Source organism: Rhynchophorus ferrugineus, unplaced genomic scaffold, assembly GCF_030347505.1.
Source record: "Rhynchophorus ferrugineus isolate W39M unplaced genomic scaffold, kcgeb_rfMv2 rfM1, whole genome shotgun sequence".
Lineage (NCBI taxonomy): Eukaryota > Metazoa > Arthropoda > Insecta > Coleoptera > Curculionidae > Rhynchophorus > Rhynchophorus ferrugineus.
The window spans coordinates 46,118,345-46,144,761 of record NW_027472580.1 but is presented as its reverse complement, the minus strand read 5'-3'; the positions used below and the strand labels follow the sequence as shown (position 1 = coordinate 46,144,761).

Sequence of the window (26,417 nt, the reverse complement as noted above, 5' to 3'; positions counted from 1 at the left end):
CCAGGTGGCATGAAATTTTTTCAGCCTGAAAATGGAATTGATCATATGATGAATTCCATTTCCTAACTAATATAGTTAATTCAGTAATATGCCAGCTTCGTTGGCGCAGTGGACAGAACAGTCCTCTTGGTAGTCTCGGGTTCGAATCTTTCTGTAGCATGGATGTGCTTTATGTTTGTGATTGTAATTGTAAATGTGTTTAGGCTACAGTGGAAAATCCGACAAGGAAAATCCATCCCAGTCATGCCAGTAACCAGCTTGGGTAAGACCAGATAGGTTCTGGGATGGTCTCTAAGTTGGTTTAATGCCAACGACCGTGGTTCGGAGCTTACGTTAAACTGTAGGTCCAGTCCAGATAAACCCTCTTTGTTAAAAAGGAGACTAAAATATATTTTTTTTAATATTTATAAAAATCAATAAGCTATTTGTAATGGAGATGGACTAGACCTACTTCTTAACATAGGTTTCGAATTATAGTCATCGGCATTAAGGCTTCCGACTGGCGAGTGACCAACTTGGGTTACCCTCGTGACTGGAATGATTATCTTTCTCAGATTTTGCATTGATTAATTTTATTTTAAAGTGGCAAAGCATCCTTGCAAGTATCTGTATGATAAAAAGGTAGTTGGATTAGCTGCTGTAGGTCGCAGGATATCTCTTTTTACTATTCTCGAGTGCCTTCGTCGGTCTCCAGATAATTTCCTATTATTCTTTTATTCAAATGTGTACTGCGTCTCTGATTTGAGAGAATGCGATTATTTGCCCTTTGATCTTCTGGATTAAGGGAGTTATAGTCTCCACCTCTCTGAGAACTTTATTCTTTTGATTGATATTTTTTTAGTTCTCCTTCCGTCTTCCTTGAGAAGCCGTGTGACACGATTGGGGATTTGGATATTTGATGTAATTTGAGTCTATACTTTTTGAAAATCGTTAGTAACTTTGGAGATGGGACTTGATTTGATTAATCTATCCTGATACACAATTTCCACTTTTCATAGATTTTTATTTTCATTGACTTTTAACTTTTTGTGATTAAATATAACGATTAAATATTGTTTGAACATACATAGTATTATAGCCATAATTTAAGTTTTTATTACCACAGTTTCAAATCAAATAAGCATCATCAATAAGAAACCTTTATTTTTATGGTTTAAGGATTCTAGGAATAAAATCCGCGTATATATCCTGACAATGCACTTAGTCGGCGAAAAGCTTTTCCGCATTTTCACGAAACTGTTTAACATAAAACTTGACGAACTTTACATGTGAGAAAAGTTGCACGTGCATTCAGAAGTGATACGTGTAAAATCCGACAAGTACATTAAAGCACATTCTAAACATGACCCTGTCTGGAATATTTCCCGTGTTTCGCTATCCTATTATAAACGAATATTAATTTATTTCTGCCGCAAATATAAAAACTTTATGTTTTAACATTATTATGCTCTCTTATATTTTAGGTGCATATCATCTCATCATAGTTCCCCATGTTCCACTCGTAGTGCTTCCTCTCTATTAACGGCCTGCGTCAAACAGAAAATGTCATCAGATGAAAACCTCTACGAACTCTACAAACGACATCCGTCTGAATACGCCCCGTTTCCAAAACGGCAAAGGTAAGAACCAGAACCAGGACGAATCCCTTTCCCATAACAATCGCGGTTTTGATCGGTTGCTGTCAGATATCCTTGGATGCCCCTAACGCCCGAGATCTATCGTCACGACGTCGACCTGAAGAGCTCCTACTTTCGTAGGAAACCGCTTGCTGATCCAAGCCGCTACACCTGGATGCCATCCGATGACGAATCAGTTAGAATGGAGAAACCAAAGTCCATATTGGATATGTCATATCGGAATCAGATTCCATCCAATGCCCAAGCTGGGTAAGCTTTCCCATCAGTTATCTTATGAACAATATCAATACAAGTATGATTTTATATTTAGATAACTGAATTTGCAACAAAATAATAGTTTTATGTACAATAATTTGCTGAAAATTAAATTTGTAATAATTATGATTTGAAACTTAAGACCAGTTCCAGACAAAAATATTTTTATCATATCTCTCCGGTCTGAAACGTAAAGGGTACCACTATGGACAGGCCCATGATAAAATATAACATAAATCATATTAAGTGTTTTGAATTCCTTCTTCCATTGTTAAAAACTTTGTTTATTAATATGGTTGTCTAACACGTCACGTTCCTTAGAACAGTGAGAATACTATTTACGCATAAAAACCGTAATAGTCCACAATGGCAGTCGATATCCTTCCTTACCAATTACATATCCAGTGATTTTAAAAGAAACGTATGAAAACATGAAACTAATTTTAGACTTATTCAAATACAACGAATACCACTCGAGAATTTTAGCTGATTTAAAAATTGTTACTATATTGCTTGGACTACAGGGTGGTTTCATGAAATACTGTTATTTTCTCTGTTTGTGGGATAGTAGAGATCCCAAAAACCACTAACAAACAAGTTAAATATTGGCCAAATTTCTACCAAATCAAACGTTGAACATAAATCGCTTGTTCCACAAGAAAATGTGATTCTTCCATCATTATATATAAAACTTAGGTTAATGAAAATTTTGTCAAGGCCATGGATAAATATGGTAAAGAATTTTTATATCTGAAAACTGTTTTCTCTAAATTAATGATGCCAAATTAAAAGAAGGCATTTTTGATTGCCCACAAATAAGAAAACCTATAAGAAAATAATTCGATGAAAATCCTACTTCGAAAGTGTTAGCGGCTTGATTATCTCTAAAGAAAGTAATTCATGAAATTTTAGTCAATGGTAAAGGCGTCAGTGAAAATGCCGAGTTTTTAATGAATGATTTGTTACAAAAACGTAAAACTATGTGGTTCAGAATGTCTTTAAAAATACATTTCCTGCATTCCCATTTCGATTTTTCTACCCTAATATTGGAATGGTAAGTGACGAACAAGGTGAACGCGTTTATAATGAAAAAAGATTCTACTGTTCACAAGAGCAAAAGTTAATATTTTGTCATTTTTTTTCAGAGCTATTTTGATTTATTGTCTATTTGTAAATATATATTATATAAAAATATATATATTTGATAAAAAATTGTCACACAGTGTAACTAAAAAAATAATTTCGCTTTTTGGAAAAATACTGTTGAATCTAAACAATGGCTTGATATGGAAGCTCTAAATAAAGGAAGTCGACTATTATTGACTAATTCAAAATTCCGATTGAAAAAATCTCAAACTAGTGCTGGAAAGTGAAGTTTCGTATTTAGAAGCGAAAAAACAAACGAAGAAGAATAGACAAGAATTAGATAAGATGATAGCGGTTGTGTAGATAACTGCTATTTTATGGAGGAACGTATTAAATGTGGAATATGTGCGATTGTCGTTTGTATTGATTTTTATTCTGCTTTCGACTATATATGTTGGCCCTCACTTTCGGTAGCTTTGGAAGCTGAATATGTTTCCCTAAAAATGATGGAACTTTTTAACGTCCATTGGATACTCCCAATGGATTATTAAATTCATGATGCGAGCCAGTCTTCACCTCTCCATGATAAATGATTGACTTCTAATAATGACAGCAAACAAAGAGTTTTTCAAAATAATTCTAATAACTTTCAATAACCAATTAATATTCCTCATTATTATATTCTAACTTATAGATTCATATTAAATAAACAAATTGAAAAAGGAAAAAAAAGTCATCAAGAACTAAATTTAACTCATTATTAATACTATGAAACATTTTCTACAATATGTTTAAGGAAAAAACATGTTAGCTTTGCTCGATCTCACACCTTAACGTCATTTGATGACGCCATGTCTTCATTAACGTCATCATCAAGTCATCTGAATAGAATCACCAGAAGTCAAGAACGATTGTTGGAGGTAAGAAAGGCAGAAGAGGTGAGAGCTATCACCAAACAACCCGAGTCGGAAAATGTAGTTATTTTAGGTAAGTATAATGTCACCAACAAAATATGTCTTGTTCTATACACATTATTAATTTGGTAATATTAAATAAATATATGAAGTATTGATATTACACATTTTAATAATATTGATGAATATTTACTTATATTAATATAAACAATATAAACATTAAACATTGAAATTGTTGGAAAAAACATCATCGACGTTGATAAATAATAAAGTAAAGAAATAGTTAATTTAAAAAAACGTTTTAAATCTCTTGAATATATCATAACATTATATAAATATATCACTTCCTTTATTAGCCTGATGAATTGCAAAGTAACTATCAATAATAACAAATAATAAAAAATGCAATAATAATAAGAAACATAGACGTTTTAAAAGTATCGATAATAACTTTTAAAAATGTCTTAAGAGATAGTTATAAATTAATATCAATATTATAGATTAAATGTACATTTTACATGAACAATAATTTAAAGAAAATTTATATTAAAATAATCTTGACCTGCCTAAAAACCGAAGAATATGTAAGTTATAAAACATGTAACCATCAACCACGAAACGTGTAGAATTGAAAAACAAAAACTTGTATTTTACTTAGAACTATTCTATTTTACGAAAAGAAGTGACAACTTATTAGATCGATCTCAAGGGGTACTGCCGAATTAATTATATTTTAATAAAAACGAAACCCCTATTTTTGGACATCTTACTCACCTTTCAGTCTAACATAAACACATAGTCCTGTTATATCATTAACGTGATATAACACATATAGCTAACTTCATATATTTTCGCAAGCACTGATCTAATAAAAAATATTATATATTCTTTTGAAACAAATAATCATAAACAAATGTGACTAGTATATACACTTTTCAACATTAATACGATGAAAAAACGATATATTTTTCTGGTTCGGAAGCTTCATTTCGAACATGCAAAATAGTCTTTTAAAGGCATCCAGTTTCGCTCCTTTAATATTTAAACATCTGAAAATTATGTTTAAGTAATCATCTAATTTAATATAATCCGACAATTTCGCAAGCCATTCATATGTTTAGAATGGGTCTTCCTATAACGTAAAAACATCTGAAAGCACTGAAATAAATTTAAAGAAGGGAAAAGAGAATTATCTTAATAAACTTCCACAAGAATACGATGACTTCCTGCAATAAATGTCTTCATAAAATAATAACGAATTTAAACTGATAACTAATATTCATAAAATTTCAGGTTTTAAATTTCATGAACAAACAATAATCCAATAAAAATGCCTATGAAATTTCATAAATTTCTAACATATCACTGTTACAAATTATCTATCTATCTACTATTAAAGGCACTGAAGCATTACATTATGATGTAAACTAATACATAGCATACATAATTTTCTTTTAATGTTTTAATTATTCCAATAACGTTTTTTTAAATTATTGATTATTATATCTATAATAACAATATTCTAACAAAACAAAACAAATTTTCTCATTATGAACTCCACTTTATTTTATATGCGCGTGCTTTTGTATTTTTTATTCCGATTTAAATAAAGTCAAGATAACACAACATCTGCTTCATATCCCCTCCATAGCATTACCATTTAAATATGCCCTCCCAAGTTCTCCTATGCTGCAATAGATTTATTGTTTTACTTTTGTTTTCTTTTTTGTTGGGTATCCATATGAATATAAAAAGCTATGAAACTTTGATTTTTATAGAAAATCTAATTCTCTCACAATAAATACGTATCAAATACAATTATTTGCGTTTATGTAGGGATTTTCAACAAGGGTGGGCCATTGTTGGAATACTATGGTAACTGTAATTTTTTGACGATGTTTATTAAGGTCTTATTTATTATTAAGTCATGAAAAGTTAAACTATTAAACAGTAAATCGAAATTATAAAACTTACAATTTGTTTCTACAGTAACTTATCTACTAATACCCATTATCCTTTACTTAATCTCTAATAATAATATACCAACAATATCTCAGAAGCGATGGATCATTTAATTTGAGTTCCCAATTCCTTATCTTGAAACATCTTTTTGATTAACAAAAAACGTTAGAACCAATTTACTTTTTGTTTGTTCTGTTACGTTTGTTCTTCTCTATCTAGTTATTACCTCATTTTCCTCACCTCATTTCATGAGTTGAATTCTCAGTTGTTAGTTTCTATTATCATTTTTTCCATCTATGCTTAAAATATTCTCATTATATCGCTTAACGTGGAACACTCGTTTTCTTCCATGACTCATTTTATATTTATTACGGTCCTATCTCGAACAATATATAGACCTTAATTTGCCGCGTAGTCGGCTTGCTAACCTTATTTCAGTAGTTAAGATTTTTTAATTAATATTTACTCCACCTTTTACCACAATAATTGCCAAACTTCCTGCTTCGATAGTTTCTCCCTTCATTTTCTTTTATTTTTTCTCTTTTTCATATAATTTATTGTATTTTAATCATAATATATATTCACTACCACATCCAGGGCAAGCCAGCATTCACATCAATATCCATAAATGTTGATTTATCATTTTTATAAAGAATTTCTAAGAGCACTATTTTAGATTACTTTCAGCAACACATAACTTATTTTAAGACAGGAAAAAACATTTATTTTATAATAGGAAAAGCATTTATTGATGACACGTGTGAAAATACTGAATTATTTTCGAAGTGAAAATTTCATTTCAAATGCAATATAGTGGAGTTGTTTTATATATTTAGCTTTTATTATTTATAATACTTATATATTTCTTACGTTGAAATCGTAAACCTGTAATTTATTTAGCAAAACAATATCCACCTGTAAAAACAACTTAAGAGTTATACAGTAATATTATTACCATTAAATGCCCTTCAAAGCTTTAGAGAGATTTTAATATTCTTTATTTCCACATGAAAATGTCAATATCTATTTTTGTAGAGTATTTAGTACATAATAATAAATTTAATATCAAATATTATTATACTTATCTATATCTTTTCTTTTACGGCTATTTATATCAAATGAATAAATGAATCAAAATTATATATAAATATCCAAAAATTTTGTTTACATTAAAATATAATTTAATTGGCAGTGTCGTTTGTTCAGTTGATTTAATAAAGGACCGTTTTACGTTAATAAAAAATAGTTTTCAAGTATATTAAAAGTTTTTGGTTTAAATCCTTCACGTTTCATAACTCGGAATACAGCAAGTATAATATATATTGGCATAATAACAGCCATTTTTTTAATGAAAAGAAGTAGTTTTAAAATAACCTAAAAGTACATATCATCATCCATAAAAATTTGACAAATGTTCAAAAATTGTATTTATAAAGAATTATCAATAATTATATCTCTTTCTCCTGTTACTTTTGTTTCAGATAAGATTAAACGAGCACCAATGAAAACGCAAGCCACTCAGACCGAAGTGGGTCTTGGAAGAAAACCAATAAACCCCGGAAATATTCATTTAAGCCCGAGAACTATCCAGAAAGTGAGTTTTAGTTTGGCCCAGTCCGACTCGTAAATTAATTGCTGTTGTGTAAAGAGCGCGGTTTTGTTACATTAATTTACGGCAGCCGGGACGTTTTGAAGCCGCCGCATTTTGGTAATCGATGAATGATGAGCGTCGAACCGAAAAAGATTTCTGCGGCTTCAGACTCGGTTTATAGCGACGAAAGTTAGCAAAAGAAATTTCGATCAGTTTTCGTTTTTTCGTTAATGCCCGAGGACTTATTCTCTATATAAAATGTTTGTTTCATTTATTTATTTCTTAAACTTTTGCTTAACAGACTTTTATGATTAATTAATTAACTTTAGTCTAAATACAATACAGCATACTAATACAACCATATTTGTCAACATGTCCATAATTTTAACATTTAAATGCAAATATTTCAGACTGAAGCGATACAATTTCAGTCAGTTAGCAAACAGGGTAGAAAAATTAAAAAAAAAACCCAAAACAAGTTAAAGCGTATGTGATGAAAATATCTGAATTATTTATCATTTCACAAGCTGTAGTAACGTATCCGCGGTAGCGACAACATACACAAAACATAGCAAAACATCATCGGCGAGGAAAAATAGAGTTCGAAACCTAAGATTAACTCACCGAGACCGACAGCAATACACAGAGCAGAACACTCTTAGCTGACACTGTTTCGACAAAAAACAATAACGCGGATACTCCACAAAACCAGTATACATGGAAAGTTGGTTACAGGTAATAGTTATACAGGTTACGAAAGAACTGATGCAACGATCATAAAACCTGAACAGTTCAAAATATCTACATTCCGGACTACCTACTTTCTAGAGTCAACCATGGAGGAGGTTCCGTTATGATTTGTGTGGCATTGTCGTTTTGCATCACATTCAGCTAATCCTCTCATTTACATCACTAGCCGTATTACTGGTAATAAATATATCGACAACCTCAACGATGAATGTATTACTATGACTAGCATACTGCTGCCAAACCCTGCCATATTTCATGGCCATAACGCGCCCATACATGCAGCCAAAAAGGTTCAGTCTTGGTTTGAGGAGCATATCATCAATCAAAGCATCAAATCATCAATATCATCAAGCATCTTCCTACGCTAGCACAGTCGCCAAACTTCTACATAATTTGAGCTTTATGAGAAAATTTGGAGCTTAAAGTAAGGAGTAGACTTCCAACTTCAGCATCATTGTAGCAATGGTAGAAACTATTCACTCTACAAATCTATTCTGCAAAGCATTGCAGCTGTTTTAAAAGCAAATGGTGCCTCAAAAAATTATTAATAAAATAAATTTTTTGTCCATTCCCTGTAAAATATTTATTCATCGCGTGACTTATGAGCAATATACGTGCTTTGTTAATATTTTATCCAAACATTTATAAAAAGAAAAGCTCTGTAACCTTGTTATGTATTCTGTTATTTTCAATTTTAAGCAGACTCGATGTGTCCCAGATATCTGCTTAACTTTTTTATCGAGTTTAGTCGACTTTTAGTTATCAGATATCATTTGCTTTATTTCTATCTACAATATTACACTCAGGATATTATCTAGAACACCTCGACATTTCTACAGTATCTTCGTTCATCCACATAATGCACTTATCATTCGCTACATCTTGAACATTTTGTTTTGGTTAAGACAGAAAATATATTTGATCAAAGGATGTTTTCAAAGGTGTAAATCTATCAGCACAATCGCCGAGCCTGGTTCCGCATGAATTTTGTGCAGTGTAATATTGATCCTTTTTTCTATATTTTTTCGAAAACTATGCTCTACAATGCGCCATACACATTGCCGGTAACGCGCCATGATCACTGATTTCTTCTTTGCTCAATAAAGTAACTTATATACACAGTCATGTCATAATTGATTTATTAAAGCGAACGTAAGATGAACGAATAATTTTATATCTTGGACATGTAGCTAGAATGCTAGAATATTTTATCTCTGCAGATATAAAAATGAGAAGTCACAAATCCAGATTCACCAGGCTTTGTAGGCTCAGTGGTTAACGCGACAGGACGGTCCTCCTACTGTTGCTATAGTCGAGGGTTCCAATCCTACTTTATATAGACCTCATATAGGACCTTATAAAAAACGGTGGGAAATCCGACAAGGAATAACCATCCCAGTCACGCCAGTAACCAGACTGGGTAAAACCGAATGTATTCTGGGATGGTCTCTAAGTTAGTCATTGGCTAGTGGCTAGGCTTCATGCCGAGGACCGTTCGTCTAACCTTACTTCCCCCAAACTGAATATATTTAATATTATTTTTAGAATTGTTAATATAACCACAGACCGTTGATGTCTAGACACAATCTGATTTGATATAAGCATTTCAACCGATCCTAATTTATCTCAGTTTTATTTATTACTCAATCCTAACATTTGCTTATCGAAATGAATTGGCTTTAAACAAATTTTTAAACATATTAACAACCTTCCCAAATCTACTGTTTTTATCTAACCAAGCGCAAAGAATAATAATTAACAGATGAACTTTTAAACAAAATACTATTGTTATAAATATAATTAATGAATATTTAATGTTGGTTACTATTCTTAGAGTGATAAATAATAAGAAACTACGATCCTAGGCATTCTTAGATAAAATTAAGCCAAAAAACTCAGTTTTTGGAAACCAATTTTACTTTATTTTTATTATAATGGTTTTTACAATTTAACATAGAATGCAAATCAAACAATTCGAATTAAGGAAAATGATATTATATATTATATACAATTTTCAAAATGGTAATTTTAGGTAAAAATGGTTTCACAAGCGGCACAAACCAATGGCTATAATGGTAGGAAACTGGCCAAATCCTTATCGGAAGCCAGCAACAAATTGATCATATCGCCTAGCAAGGAATTTAACTTCTTCGAGCCTGAAATGGATCACGAGCCTCTGCAAAGGTATGTATCAATTAAAAAAATAATTTAGTTATTAAAATTATTAGTCGTACTATTATAAGAACTACAGAAAATGATGATAACAATTCAAAACCATGTAAATGGAATAATTTTTGTGACTACAACACTAAAGATAATTGAACATCAAACATTCCGATAATGAATATCAAGCATACCGAGAAAATACAATTAGATCTCAAGAGATAACATGGGTCTACATTTTTCATTGAATTTGATTGATTGATTTGAATTATCTTAAATGGTTGGAAATAAATTGAAATTGTTAAAATTATTACCCACCATATAATAATAAACAATCAACGAATTAGGCAGATTTAAACAGCTCTTTGGACTTGAAAACGTTTTATGTAAAACATTACTTAAATAATTCTTAAGAAATACGCGGATGTGTAAAAAGAGCGCTTGATGATAATACTCAATAGAATAAACAGTAAAACACAATAGAATGATTTTGTCGCCTGATATTAACTAACTAATCTAGCATAGTAGTACCATCAAGGCTACAATCTTTAGGGTATACATATATCAATTTATAATGGTTATCTCGCAAAAAGCAAAACGTCTAACGTTTTGTTTCACAGTCTGGTCGAAATCATTATTTTTTACTAGGCAATACAATATTATGCAATTATAGAAACTGTATTATCATTTATATTTCATTCAACAAATTATTGAACTAGATAGAAATAATGTAATCATAATTCAAATAGTATTTTATAAAATAATATATTTTATGAAGATTAATATATTTTATATACATAAAAACTTTGCAATTATATAGGAGTATTAATTATCTACTACAACTTACTTATGCCACAGCTGATTAATGCAATCTGATTTTAATACAATAAGTGAGAGAAAATAAAAATTAAAATATATACAAGATAATAATATATATAAGATAATACACAGTATAATATACATAAATAATAAGATAGAGTAAAATAGACTGATAAAGTAAAAGATTCGATATATAAAAAGAAACACCCCTGGATAATTTTAATACCAAATTTATTTTTATTTTATAATCAGTGTTTATATTTATGATTGTTTTATTCCGAACGACTTGAAAACAGCTAAAATCTGACGTTAGTGGGCTAAAATATGAGGTATTAATTTGTAACATTTTTAAAATGCTCAAATTATTTTAAATGAAATTTGTAAAATACGAATACCGCGCCATAAAATCTCCTCTTCTTAAGATGCAATCTATGATTCGACCCATTATATTAATATTGATAGGATGTGAAATCTTACCCGAACAGGCCACGTTCATCAAAACAAGAGTTTCCATTTCGTTATTTCAAATTTATTTGTAATTTCTCTTGACGTAATTCGCCGTGTTCATTTCAATACACTGTTCAATTGGATTGGTAGGACCTAGTTATTCCCTCATTTCCTTTTAACGGTTCACAGTAGATCTTAACAGATAACAGATTGAGTTATCAATTGATGGTTGGTTTCTAAACGTATTTCAATTCGCAAAATGAGTAATTTGCTTTATTGTTTTTCGCGTCCAAAGCTATGTGTGGTTTGGTTTTGTTTGGTAAACTATTGATAATTCAACCCAAAATAACTATACATAATTTTTGGAGTGTTAGTCATGAATCCTTACTGTACAATTATCTCAATTCTTCATCATGTTTTTGTCAACTAAAATATTATTTCCTCTAAATTGAATAACTTTTACCAGCTTTTTAATATTATGTTATAATATTAACTTACTTGTGCGATCTTTTATACAATAATATAATAAGAATAATAATAAGAATTAATTCCAAATCATAATATTTAAAAAATAAATTGTTTTTCAATATAGACAATAAACAATGCGTTTCATTACGCAATTGTAGAATTAATGTTAAACATCACAAACTTATTAACAAGGATTGGCGTTTTAAAACATGTACTGGAGCAAATAACTATCAAACTATTATCAATTATGTTTATCCATCGCCATTCATATAAACATGAAAACATCGTAAGTTTTCAGTACGAACATATTAAAAATATTGAAGATCGACAGATATCAAAACTAATTGGATGAAGTTCACATTCACCTGCGGTGTTAGTGATACTATAGTAACTTCGATACCTTTATGTTATTTAACGATTTTAACTGTATATTTATTTAATTAGGACTCTGATAGTAATGTTACTGAATATACTTTGAATTATACTTAGTGGACAAATGTAAACATGTAATTCATACTACATAACATGTAAATATATTCAGATAAAAACAGAAGATTAAATATAATATAAAGATTTCAAAGTTAAAACAGTCTAGTGTCTATAAAGTAACATTAAATATGACATAACTTGGATGAAGCAACATAGAATTTTGTAAAATGATGTAGTTTGTAGTAAAGAAAGCTTCGAGATATCTGGATGCGTTATGTCTGTCTTGAATAGACCTTAGAGCTTCATATGAGAGTAAAACATGTTACACCGCATTTTGCTAGTCCACAATGATCACACAAAGAGCCAGCCATAAGATAAGAATGAGAGAACTGACCATGTCCAATCATTAACCTGTTTATACCTATTAACAGACTTTATAAAAGAAGCAAAAAAATTTGCTTAATAAATCATAATTTATTATTGTCTTCCCAATCAGGTTGAACAAGATTATTTATTTTTGTCCGCCATTTCGACTGGCTTCTTTAGCTGCGTAGTCTGCTCTTTCATTACCTTCTATGCCAACATTTCTGGAAATCTAGACAATTGATACTCTCCTCTTCCGTCCAATAAAAATATGGTAGATATTACGACGATAATATTTCTATATATTATTATATATACGATACATTTTCTTATCACAATCCTGAAGGGTATCTTTGTCAATACTAATTTTGGTAGTTATAATAGCTTACTTTTTCTACTAAAACTTTAATGGATAGACTCTAAAGACCTTAAATTTCAGTTCAAATTAAGCCCAAAAATCACAAACAAAAACGATATAAAAACATTTATAAAACAATTAGAACTTATCTTTAGCCAGTATAGTATCTGAACAAATATTTAACGAAAATAATAAACCGAATGAAAACAACTAAAAACAATTCCAATATCACGGCAAATAAAATGACTCTATTACAACAGTTATTTTCGTATCATGTAAAAGTTTCTGTATGAAATTTGCCCTTGTTTTATAAACTTATATCCGACGGACAAAAAGCCGGACGTTTTTATTCGGGAACGTATTTTTACACGATCGAAATCCGTTCAATTACTTTCGTCTATCAAAAACAACGAACTACTTTGTTATCGGGTAAAAGGCATTCCGTCGGGACTGGCTTCGGGACGTCTCTATATTTTGAAAACTTCGACCAAACAGCCGGAATGCTCGTAATGTAGCGTTTTTAAATCGACAATAAGTTTTAACCTATTGCTATTTTCTGGATGGCTCCAGCCGGTTCGATTTTATCGAGAACGACCCTTGAACGTTTGCCAGCCGTGGTAGAAAAATATTTTTGTAAAACCAAACAACCCTATTGATAACAAAAGTATCGACAAAAATGGAATGATGGATTGAGGAAAGATAATATTGCGCTTTTTTTTCATGTTTTTTAAGCGACAGTAGTCAATGTTAATGTAATTTTCTGGTGAAACCATAATTCCGCCGGTGTAGAACTTGGTATTATGTAATAAGTTCAAAGCTGTTTTATAGTAAAATTGTAGTATCATAAATTTACTTAAAATTTTAAATAACCATCCTCAACAACCATCTTTCATTCTTCTATATAGATGAATTGCTGTTCGTAAGCCTCGATTTGGCTAATTTTTATTTTGAAACATTTGTTAAAATCCAGGGAAGGTTTATATGATGAGTATATATAAAATAATTTCGGGAAAAATAGTTTTAAAAAATTGTTTTCCATTACAAAGTGTCCAACATGCTTGTTGATTGTTAAATATTTCTGGGTGCATTCAGAAATTTATTTTGTGACTTACTAACCGAGATTATAATATATAATATATTAAACATTGGCAAAACAAGATAATTTCTCGGTACTCACAATTTAATACTTTACCACGACTTACACTTGATACAAATGTAGATATTTTTTAGTGTGTAGTGTCAAATATCGTTATCGTTAGCACAGATAATTTCGAATCTTATTCCAGTCAATTAAACATTACCCAGAATAGAGTTGAAATATGTAGTGACATACTTTGTAAATGGTAAAGCAGACTTTGTAAATGTATTTCACATTTGTTATTATTTAGTCACAAATTTAGTGCGCGGGAACTGTTATTATTAACAAAGCCAAGGAGAGGACGCGACCACCAACGCAGTGCTTTTGTTATCCATGAAAGAGCACCATTCCACTACGATCTGGAAATAGAATATGGTGACAACAGATCAGTTACATTTGGAAAAATGATCGTTTTCAATATTTTAAGGTATTAGAACCCAGCAGTAAATCTGCTGGATTATGTTGTGCCTATGGAAAAGCAAAATTGCCACAATTGCTCCCACCACCAGATCCATTACGCTCATCACTTCTTGACCAACATTCAAATATATAATAGTTATTTCCAAATAACGTCATTTGGCGCAACGCATATTATAAATGATAATTTCAAGCCTACTTTCAAGATACTATACCATAGATATTATACCATAAAAGTTTTTTGGTAATATTACAATTTGTATCAGAAAAAAATTAACAAAATCTGAAACAATTGCAGATATAATGACAAAATTATCATTTAGTAGGAGCGCTGTTACCACTAACAGATGCAGAGAGTAAATCTTTCTAAATTTATTTATAAGCAATTCAGATGTACAAATTAATAGGTTTTGTGCTCACAATCTAACAGTGAAGCAAACTACATCTATGTTTAAGAACTACAAAACTTCCTCATCACAACAAAGATTTAGTAAAAGTGTTTAAAATAGCATTGGATCATATGCCATCAGACATAATATCGTCATCAGACCTGACAAAACACCTAGTGACTAGACAACAAACAAATGGCTAATGTTATTGTCGGAGAAAATTTTCAAGATAGATGCAGATTATACGAAGTTCCCCGGATCATTTAATAGTATAGCATAAGCATAATCATATTACGTCTATTCTTGAATATAAGATAAACATGCTTCCCAATATGTTAAGTCTTTAACTACCTGTGAAAGTAAACATATTCTGACTGTCTGCTAAATTAAATGCCGATCTAATAATATAATAGTCGCTGAAGTGAAGATACTAGGAAGTCATTTACTTCCAAAAATTTGACCTCTTATCCGTCTTCTTAACCTGGTTAATCTTAATTTGTGACGTATAACATAGTTCCGTGGCTAATTCATGTGGTGTGCTCATCAAATATCACGATTTATTATTCCTTATTTTAATATGTAGTAGCAGTTTTTAGTATATAGAAGATGTGTCGTTAATTCCTTTCCGGATTTTTCACTAACTTTATTTATAAAGTGTGCTCTAATTTTTGTAAACAATTGATACTTCAAATACATTTATTCAAAGTATTGGTCATTTAATTCCATATCTTTATATATATGATAATTCCATATTCCATATATTTTGCCCATATCTCAGGAAATGTATATGTACCATTCAAAGAAATAGTTTTTTTTGAGCTGAACCATTTATCGAGTGATTTTTTTGAAACTTCTTAAAAATAGTCGAAGTGCTGCTCTGTAATAGCGTGGCCGATCGATGAAAAAAAGTGCTGGCCAAGTCTGGATGGTACGGCGGATTTGATGAAACTTCCCATCCAAGTGATTTGATAACTCCTTTGACTGATTTTGCTATGTTTTGCTATGCTGCAAAATTACCTTATCATATCCTTGAGCGTATTGTGGGCATTTTTCAATCAGATCAAGTTCAAATTCATCAGTTGTTGTTGATAGTGATCAGTATTAATCAGTAATTGTTCGCAATATACGACCAACCTGGTCCCACCGAACATAGAGAATAAGCTTGCAACCTAAGCAATTTGATTGATAACCATGAAAATCTCAAATTTTCGAAACAAATCCATTTTTTATCACCCGTTACTATTCAACGCAGAAGTTCAATGCAATATTTCGATTTTTTAATTGCCTTCTTCTTCCCGATGTTTTCTATTTTTCGCATTGCTTATAATGGTTCACAAATTGCGACACGGATTTCATTCAACTTTTCCGCTTTAAGTTTTTTCTTAGTTTGTGTTGGGTCTTCATGCAATTACTCCTGCAATTCCGCGACTTCAAACGTTTTCAGCCTACCAAGACCTTATTTGCATTCGACGTTAAAATCACCACATTTCAATTATCAAACACACCTTCATATGTTTTTATATATGGACTCATATGCATGTTTTCAGACACAAAAGCCGACATTATAACAGAAATAATTTCTGAGGTTAATGTCAAAATAAAGATACATGTATGAAATTATAACATTTCATACGTATGGCTAGTGAAATTCTTCTAAAAAAACTGGAAAGTTATTACCAACACACCTGATGTATAACTTAATAGGCTGAAAAACCGCTCTCGGAAAAATAATTATTGATTTGAAAACACAACTCCAATCTAAAAGAATATCTTTTTGATGGATCTAGACCTAATTAGATAATATATTAATATTTGTTCTTCAAACTAATTATTTTATATGATACATCATCGTCGTTGATAATTTAATTACAGTATACTAGGTTTATCTTTAAGATCACGGAATAACACTTATTACGCAATTTTATTACTTCATTTTTCATAAGAACATAACAAAAATTTCAATAAATTAAATTTAATTTTATTAGAAAATTTATTCATGGATCCGTAAACTTATTGAACAGTTTCTTATATTGAGATTAATAACATCTTTATTTCTCTACAACTAAATAACTGAAACCCAAAATTTATATTTTTACAAATACAATACTAACGAATTCATCACATTACAAAATGAATCACACTCCAGTTAAATTATTACCTTACAATATTTCAGGACACAATCAGATGAACCACCAAGATCGCCATTCTTCGTTATGACCCCACCAACTGCATATTTACCTACTGATAATCCCGCCCAAAGCGAAACATCCTCCCTATCCAAGTCAGAGGACCACGAATCAGAAGACTCAGTCGAATCCAAACAAGAAATCTTTATAGACTTCAAACCTCAAGTACCTCCCACTCACGACAAAATGTCGAAACGACCTTTGGTGAAGACGGCTTCAGACGGAGTGATCCTGGTCCATCAAAGAAAAAACCACCTCGAAGATGACGGAGTCGTACCTAATATAAAAAAATTCAACTCAATAAGTCACGAAAATATTCCCGTGGTTGAGGAACACAGAACATTTACACCGTATTTCCAAAAAGGTATTAGTCTCTTTTTATAGCTGTAGAGATATTTTGTATAAATTTTATTTTAATGTTTGGCAGCACCTATTAGAAACGAAGGGATTTGCAAACCTCTAGAGGACAATATCTATTCTTCCACCGATGTTTGTTTATTTACACAAGATTCAATCGATGAAGAATTTCATGAAAACTTTATATTTAATAAGAATTATATCAACAGGTAAATAAATAAAACAATAAAGACCATCACTAACACTTGTTAACACAAACATTTTTCAAAGGCAAGATTCTCAAAATGGTATCACTGAAGCTACCAAAAGCCTTACACCACAAAACGATGAGAGTGTTGTACCATCAATTTCTCTAAGGCCTGAACTTAAGTTGTCACCCTTCACATCCAATGACGACATCAGGTATAATATTATAATCCATCAGAATATTGATAGTTGATCATTTACATCATACATAGATCATTTGTGTTTGAAAAAAGTAAAAATCACATTTAAATATAAACAATACATTTTTTTAAAACAAACCATTTTGAAATAAATGTTCTACTCTTAATTAATTTATTCAATCATGAAGCAGGTATAAAAAATTGTTTTTCTTTCATATATTAATATATATATATATATATATATATATATATATATATATATATATATATATATAATATATATAGTTTAATTTTATGAATGACGTATGTAGTTTTTCTCTCTTGATTATTGTATTTACATTAAAATATTTTAATCTGTCAGAGCTGATCTATTTTAAAACAATTCTTAAATGGCGCTGTGCAATGTTTAAAAGAATGCCTTGTACTGAGAAAACCAGTACAATTATTTTAAAAAGGTGTGACTACTTCACTCAAAGCGTATATCGCCATGCTGGCCATTACTGAGTTTCGATATTGTCTTCCATACCGTTCGCACAATGTTATATATATTCTCTGTCCTAGCAACGCAGGTTGAGAATAGGTAGAATTGTGTGGATACAATTTCTTTAAAGTTCAGTCCAAGTAAAAATGTTACATTTTCTTTATAAGTACGGGATCAAATATCAATGTTGCTTGCTGGTATATTGCATTTTAGAGTTATATGCAATTATAGAACTAATTTTATATGAACAAGATAATATGAGTAAAATATAAATAAAGCTGGAAATAAAAAACCAGACTAAAGTGTAAACTTGAATAATATAAATAAAACTTATAATAATCTTTCACAGATGATTTCATAACTTTTCAGTTCGTTCGAAGAAGAATAAATATATAAAATATATAAACATAAAATATGTATATATTTTCAGCATTCATTGTTTTTTTAGAAACTTAAGACTTAGATGATAATGTTCCATTAGTGCTAAGTTCCAGTAATACTACAAGTTGATAGATGAATTGTTTCCAGACGTAAAGAGACGGTAAGGTTGGAAAATTATATTTCGTGCCGTTTCAACTCATCAATATATCACAATTTCATTGGTTTCCAAGCTAAAGGATAATACTTTATCGTGACGTATTACTACCAATGAAAAGTAGATCTACTACGACAATCCACAAAACATATTGCCTCCGAAGCGAAATAGTTACGGTCATAAAGTCTTGCAGTGGTATTAATTTAACATATTTTGGGAAATGGGAAGTTATGCCGCACCCAGCGTACTTAACAGACACAGCTTCTGATTATCAGCTCATCTGAGTAGAAGTACACCAGTAGAAGATATTTCTATTAATATTTAATGTATCAGTTTTTCTCAATACGCGTTTTTGTAAAGTGAAAATATGATATGTTATATTATATCAAACCATTAGATAATCTGAAATAATAATCCCAAACTTTTTACCGCTACAAAACAGAAACTATTTTAATATATCAAAATGACTTATCGGAGTATCCATTTGAATAACACATAACAATAACAATTCTATCTTAATCAATTCATTCACACTTGACTGCTCATCAAAAGCAATTTAATTATTTACAGTCAACTGTATCTAATCATTAAACAAACATACTCTAATAGCTAAAATAGATCTTTAACATAAGTAAAACATAATAACTGTTAATTAAATTCGTACTCGATGATAAATGGCACCATTAAGTTCATGGTTTTATTTTTAAACAGATTTTAAAATAGTCGAGTAACTGAGAGAGATTTAGTAGAAGTTCTTTATTGGGCTAAAATTTTAGATTTGTATACAGCTTTCGCCAACAATAGAACAGAAATGCATGGAAGATTTTTAAAAGGGCTAGAAGGATAGCATAACATAAAGTAATTTGATCACTATGAATTGGACTTAGATCTACTACCATGTTCTTAAATCTACAAAATATGCTAATGAGTCAGAATTATATTCAAAATGGTAAAATAGTAAATTTAGATACAATTAAAACATTTTGTCTGAATACACTGGTTTATCATCAAAACAAGACATACAGCTATACCTTTAGCTTCAAAAAGTATCGCGAAAATCACTGAGCTGAATAATAAATGATTATAATATCTACCCGATTCACCCGATTTAGCATTACCTGACTTTTGGCTCTCCACATCTCAACATTCAATGTTATTTGTCAAGAAACGTATGCGTTGAAAAAGAATTTCATCGAACGAAGAAATAAAGCAGCGGTTGAAGCATATTTCTTCCGTATCTCTAATCTTAAATAACTAGTTATTACTCAACTTGTGTTAACTGAATTTTGTCCCTTATACATTTTTATTAAGACAGTTTCATGCAACTATCATTATTTATTAAACATCATGTGCTTTCTTCAGAGATCAATCTGATGGAAATTGGAACGAATCTCAAGTGACTGTTCTGCAAGCTGACTCAGGCACGGACAACGGCACCCCTTTCAGCAGTTCCGAAGTGGTGTCGGCTAGTTCTCCTGGTTAGTATTAGACTATATAAGTAATTCTGATTATAAATAATTTTATTTCATTATAGTGTCGATCAATCTTCTAACACCTGCATCTAGACGGAAAGAACTCCTTATCCTTCAACACCAGCAAAGATCATCGATGGATATAGAGACACTGGATGAAGAATTGGGCGATGCGCAAACACAACCGCAGATAGTTGTTGAAAAATTCACTTCAAAGGTAGTATATTAATATAAACAATTTATTTATAGCGGCGATAAATTGGTTTTGAAGAACTTCATTCATTGGAACTTGAATTCCACATATGAAAATAGACATACCTTTTAAAGCTTTAATATCTAGTGGAGACTTCCTTGCTTTCCCTTTTAGTATTCTCTTAAGACGTACTGATTTTGTAGTCAGGTTTCCAAATATTTATTTGGAATTTGTAATTCAATTACTCATTTACAACGTAATTTTTAATTGGTATTTCAATTTCTATTTCAAATACTTATTTCCTCAAAATACATTTGAACATAAATATATTTAACAGTCTTATTAATGAGTGCGTTCTGCAGGAAATAAAGCTCAACAACTTTTGTAAGCAAAATGGCGACCATTATATACGCAGATATTTAAAGACGGCAGAACTGCACCTCTACTGTATGTCCAATTGTCAAGTATCTTGTCAATTGTTATTTTCATGCTTAAACGGCAATTTTTACTTCTATTTATTAAATAATTTTACTAGTACGAATGTTGCGATGAATAGACATATTTATTCGACATGTACGTCTAAAATACATGATGATGGCGGCGATAGAGTGAATCAAGTGAATGCTGTGACGTATCCGATAATTTTAACTGGAAGAAAATATTTCACAGTAATTGATAGCATCTATGATGGATCCAAACAACTATCGCTAAACTTAAAACCACAATTTTTTTAATTTATATTTAAATTAGAGCAAAGCATGTATTTTATCCAGCTCTGCTTGTAACTTTGTATTGTTTTCTCGATCATTCAGTGACGTCTAGTTATAGGGTTAGGATGATGGGAAGAGATTATTTCGGCAGGAAACAAAAGAATATTTTTCTTCATTTCCTCAAATATATTATGACTATCTTCAGTAAAGTACAGATAATTAGGTATAGATGGCAGCGCTTTGAATGAGGTTTGAGGTATAAGCTAAAGAAGACCCCCCATTATCAGAACATAAACCGCGAATATTGTATTTTTGTGCACTTATATTTTTGCCCTACCTAAAACCATATTCAATCATTAATATTCTTCACAATGAATATCTTCATTTCAGATATTCAATGATAAATAATCTCGTACTCCCTAGTATTTATTCACACATGATTCAGCTTATAGAGAAACAAAAAAGCAAAAAAAGCAAACAAAAAATTTATAATTCAACTATAATTATTTAAAAAATACGTCAAATTATGTTAAACCTTTTATATTATGTAAAACATTATATCAAACTATTATGTATAATAATATAAAGTAATTTCTTTTTAGCTGGAAGTACCATCTCCAGTTAGTCCTAAATCGCCATCACCATCACTCTTAAAAGTAAGTCACCAAAGAACATCGATCCTATTGAACCGACCAAAAAGAACTGAATCGCCACCAATTCAACTTGAATCTCCTCTGCCGGCGGTCGTACCTGATCTCCTTCTAGCTAGAACGGATTCCTGCAAAACTAACACAGACGTATCAGAAAGTACTACAACTGACGATTACATTACTGCTAACTCTGGTACAGATAGTTCGAAGAAGAGTGGATCTTATAAGGTAAATCCATGCCTATAAAGTAACATACAATATGTTACTAACCAGCTAATCATTAAACTTCTTTCATATGCAGGCTGTCTCAATTTCAATTTTATTTATTTTGTTTCTGTATATTTGGTTATTTATATACTTTACTAAAATTAGTTATTAATATAATTTAATATAAATGACATAGAAAGGTGGTCGATAAATATTAGCCTCTTTTGCCTATCATTGTCATGATAACTGAAAATCACATTAAAATCGTTCTATTTCATAAATCATTACCTATGTACGCACAAAAAAGTATGAAAATCCAAAAGTATAATTGTAAAAAATTGTGTTATTATTTTCATTACTTTTGTTATTGGTTCATCAAATTCATTTGAAGAAATTTGCTATCGAAGACCATCAAGGACTCTCAGAAACTTATTAAATTATTTAGCTTCATATTCTATTTGTGGGTTTTGGTTTTAACGAATTAAAAGTGATGTGTTGATGTCAATGACTAAAAGAAGCATGAACAACCAAAAAATGTCCGAAGGTAATTAATTTCAAGACTCAAAAATGTCAAAACAGCGGAGCAGTTGATGAAATAATTGTTTCCAGACCTTTACATGCTATAGGAAATATCCAAAAAGAATTAAATTAATTAATTAAACACAGCTGAAAATTCCATTGTGAGCCGACCAAATATTACGCTTTCACTGCTTGCCAGGAAAAAAGAAAACTTTTCTGACATGTATTGCGAGTAGCGATAAAAAATGGATCTACGCTACAAGCCAGATCACAAATAGTCATGGATTAACTCAGGAGAACCATCCACATCGACACTGAAACGGAATATTCTTGTTCATTGATGGTGAAATCAGAAAGATGTAGTGTATTACTAGCTACTAAACTGAATGAAAATATAATAACTACATATATATCCCGAAGTTAAATGTTTAATCAAAAAAGACGAGCTATAGTTCGGACGGAAAGCAGCAAACATAGCACCTTCTGAAAATGGGTGAATCATTGACCCATTTTCAGAAGCAACTTTTGTTACTGTGAAAAAAATTGATAAAAAGGAATTTTGCGTATTGATAAAATATTGCTTTTTGAAGGGAAAAAATACAGTTGAAGCAACAATTTGGCTTGATGCCGAGTTTCCAGACACTGTCCCAGGAAAATCAACCATCAAGGATTGGTGTGCTAAGTTTAGACGTGGTGAAATGAGCACGCCAAAAAGAGGTTGTTACCGACGAAAACATTTAAAAAATCCACAAAATGATTTTAATGACCGTAAATTGAAATTGAATGAAATAGCAGACACTCTAGAGATATCAACTGATCGTGTACATCATATAATTCACGAATATTTGGATATGAGAAAGCTCTGTGCAAAGTGGGTACCGCGTGAGCTCACTTTTGACCAAAAACAACTACGGGTTGATGATTCAGAGCAGTGTTTGAAGATCATCAAGCGTAACAAACCCGAGTTTTTGCGTCGATATGTGACAATGGATGAAACATGGTTCCATCATTTCACTCCGAAGTTCAATCGACAGTCATTCGAGTGCGGGGAATGGGAGTGGGGGATGCGTATGGAATAATGTTCATTGCCTATCTTGAAAAAGGAAGGACCATCAACAGCGACTATTACATAGCGTTATTGGACCGTTTGATGGACGAAATCACCGGAAAACGGCCGCATTTGAATAAAAAGAAAGTGCTGCTTTACCAAGACAATGCACCGTGTGACAAGTCAGTGAAAACGATGAATTGCTTCCTCATCCACCATATTCTCCAGATCTGCCCCCAGCGACTATTTCATGTTCTCAGATCTCAAAAGAATGGTCACTGGGAAGAAATTTTCGTCGAATGAAGAGGCTATTTTGAAGCAAAGGACAAATCGTACTACAAAAATGGTATCGAAAAGTTGGAGGGTCGCTATAATCAGTGTACCACCCTTCAAGGGAATTATGTTGAATAAAAAAAACTAATTTAACTAATAATAAATAAAAAATAATTTGTATGGTAGGCCGGAGATTTTTCAATTGACCTGTTATTCTACATAAGTTAACAGTGGAAAATGGGTAGGGTTTCCATATGTGAATCGCTGTTGAAACAAGACGAAATCAAGCTGAAATAGACGTCGATATCAAAGTCACAAGCTATTTCACAATGCAAAGCTCACATTGCCTTCAAGAAAAGTGGTGCTCAAGGCTTGGTAGGATTAGAAAGGGATTTTTCATTATGAGCTGATTGAACCTAGGCAAATAATATATTAAAATCTCGGTCAACAACTAAAACCGAGTTTCAAACTGGCAATTAAAAAAAACGACCAGAATTAATTAATAGGAAAGATATTATCTTACATGACGAAAAATCTTGAGTACATGCATATTTAGTCGCTCTTCAAAAATTGGTTGAGATGTTTTGAGGAATCAATCGTATAACCCGAACCTTGCTTCGTTCCACTTGCTTCGATCTCTGCAAAATTCTCTTAAGTTTAACTCAAAAGAACTCTTCAAAAATATATATTATACCATTTTGTTAATATAATGAAAACTATAATTAAAAAAATACTAGCTTCGCAAGGTTATCGGAAATTAATTATACATGTTTAGCATTATGCGACAAATACATATTTTTTTTTAAATAAATGTTTTATATGTTCGAAATAAATTCCAATCCCATTTTACTACTCAAGTTGATCCCAGAGAACCAATATTCATTAATAAGGTAACTGATTAAGATTAAGAATTAGAAGAATAATATTACCATCTGTGAAATATAAAGTAAAAATAATTTTCGAACAAACCTCGAAACAAGCATTACATGAAATAGATTTATAGCAAGATTAGTTGCTTATCAATTGTAATAAATCAAAACGAAAAATATTTTCAACAAATATCGCCCACAGAACTTACACAAAATCTACTCTCCTTTACAGTTCATATAAAATTCCATATTCCATTCATAATTAAAGACATTTAATTAATTTAAACTATAATTAACTTGTATTATTGGCATCGTCAATTCATAGCATTAAAAACTCCTTCTTTTATAAAAGTCCGTGAAAGAAGCAGGAATGTGTAATTAATTAACGACATTTTTTTTACAAATAGCTTAGTATGATTGTTAATTAATAAACTAAATTAATTAATTAATTTTAAAAAATCTTTCTTCTTTAATTTTCTACTCATTAAACATATTTTTCAAAATTAAAAAACTCAAATCAGTATTATGATGAGCGAAAGAGTGTTGATGTACACCGACCTCCTTTCGAAATATTAGTGCTAAAACCAATCCATAATATTTCTAACACTAACGGAAGTATAGCTCATTATGGGACATCCTGTATAAAAAGCATCCAACATCCAAATTTGCCATAAATTCTGCTAAATATCTCGCCCAGTGCGTGTTCACGCACTCCCACCATTAACAATGAATACACCGATAAAAACTTGAACCAATTACGGCAGGAACTCGAAAGACAAGTGGCCCAACAGCAGGCCTTTCAAAAAGCCATCGCTAGAGCCACCATGCACGAGGCTGGCGAATCTAGCTTTGACAGCGCCAAGGGTTCCTTGGATACATTCGTGGCCGAGGACATGGTAAACACTTTGTTGTTTGTTGTTGTTATCAACGTTGTCGATGTTGTCGATACACGAAATTCAACCACAATTGTTGTTCGTTGTTCGCGAGCTGATATATCCAGAGTGCAGTTCGAAATAGATAGCAAAGAAATCAATGTTGCACCACAACAATGGGTCAAACATATTTATAAGAACCCACACATATAATTGTAAATATAACTAGTTGATATCTGCACAAAGAAAAACGGTTTAGTTGGCATTTAATTGGATTATTATCATTTAGTTTCTTCTAATTGCAACTTCCATTAAAGAGTAATCCTATAAATAGCTACTTGCAGAAATTTATAAAATCAAAACCACTATGAACGGCATAATTGTCATAATATATTTTAGGTGTCACAGGCCACATAGTTATAATTATTTCACATTGATAATAAAATCTAAGTTTACATTTCGAACTGCACTAT

General features: G+C 31.0%; 1 protein-coding gene across 6 annotated transcripts in view; it reads left to right on the top strand.

Annotated features, from left to right (window-relative positions):
- LOC143197764 (uncharacterized) overlaps window positions 1–26,417 on the top strand; it is a 108,643-nt gene that overhangs the window by 54,436 nt on the left and 27,790 nt on the right. For 3 of the 6 annotated variants that reach the window (XM_076406498.1, XM_076406526.1, XM_076406489.1), the window contains exons 5-16: window positions 1,464–1,619; window positions 1,686–1,886; window positions 3,775–3,965; window positions 7,336–7,448; window positions 10,228–10,379; window positions 17,360–17,736; window positions 17,800–17,938; window positions 18,000–18,131; window positions 20,494–20,609; window positions 20,666–20,820; window positions 22,109–22,384; window positions 25,837–25,968. In XM_076406498.1, the coding sequence (XP_076262613.1) occupies window positions 1,464–1,619; window positions 1,686–1,886; window positions 3,775–3,965; window positions 7,336–7,448; window positions 10,228–10,379; window positions 17,360–17,736; window positions 17,800–17,938; window positions 18,000–18,131; window positions 20,494–20,609; window positions 20,666–20,820; window positions 22,109–22,384; window positions 25,837–25,968 (2,140 nt within the window). The remainder of the gene's footprint in view (window positions 1–1,463; window positions 1,620–1,685; window positions 1,887–3,774; window positions 3,966–7,335; window positions 7,449–10,227; window positions 10,380–17,359; window positions 17,737–17,799; window positions 17,939–17,999; window positions 18,132–20,493; window positions 20,610–20,665; window positions 20,821–22,108; window positions 22,385–25,836; window positions 25,969–26,417) is intronic. The other 3 variants (XM_076406506.1, XM_076406534.1, XM_076406517.1) reach the window with 3 other exon arrangements.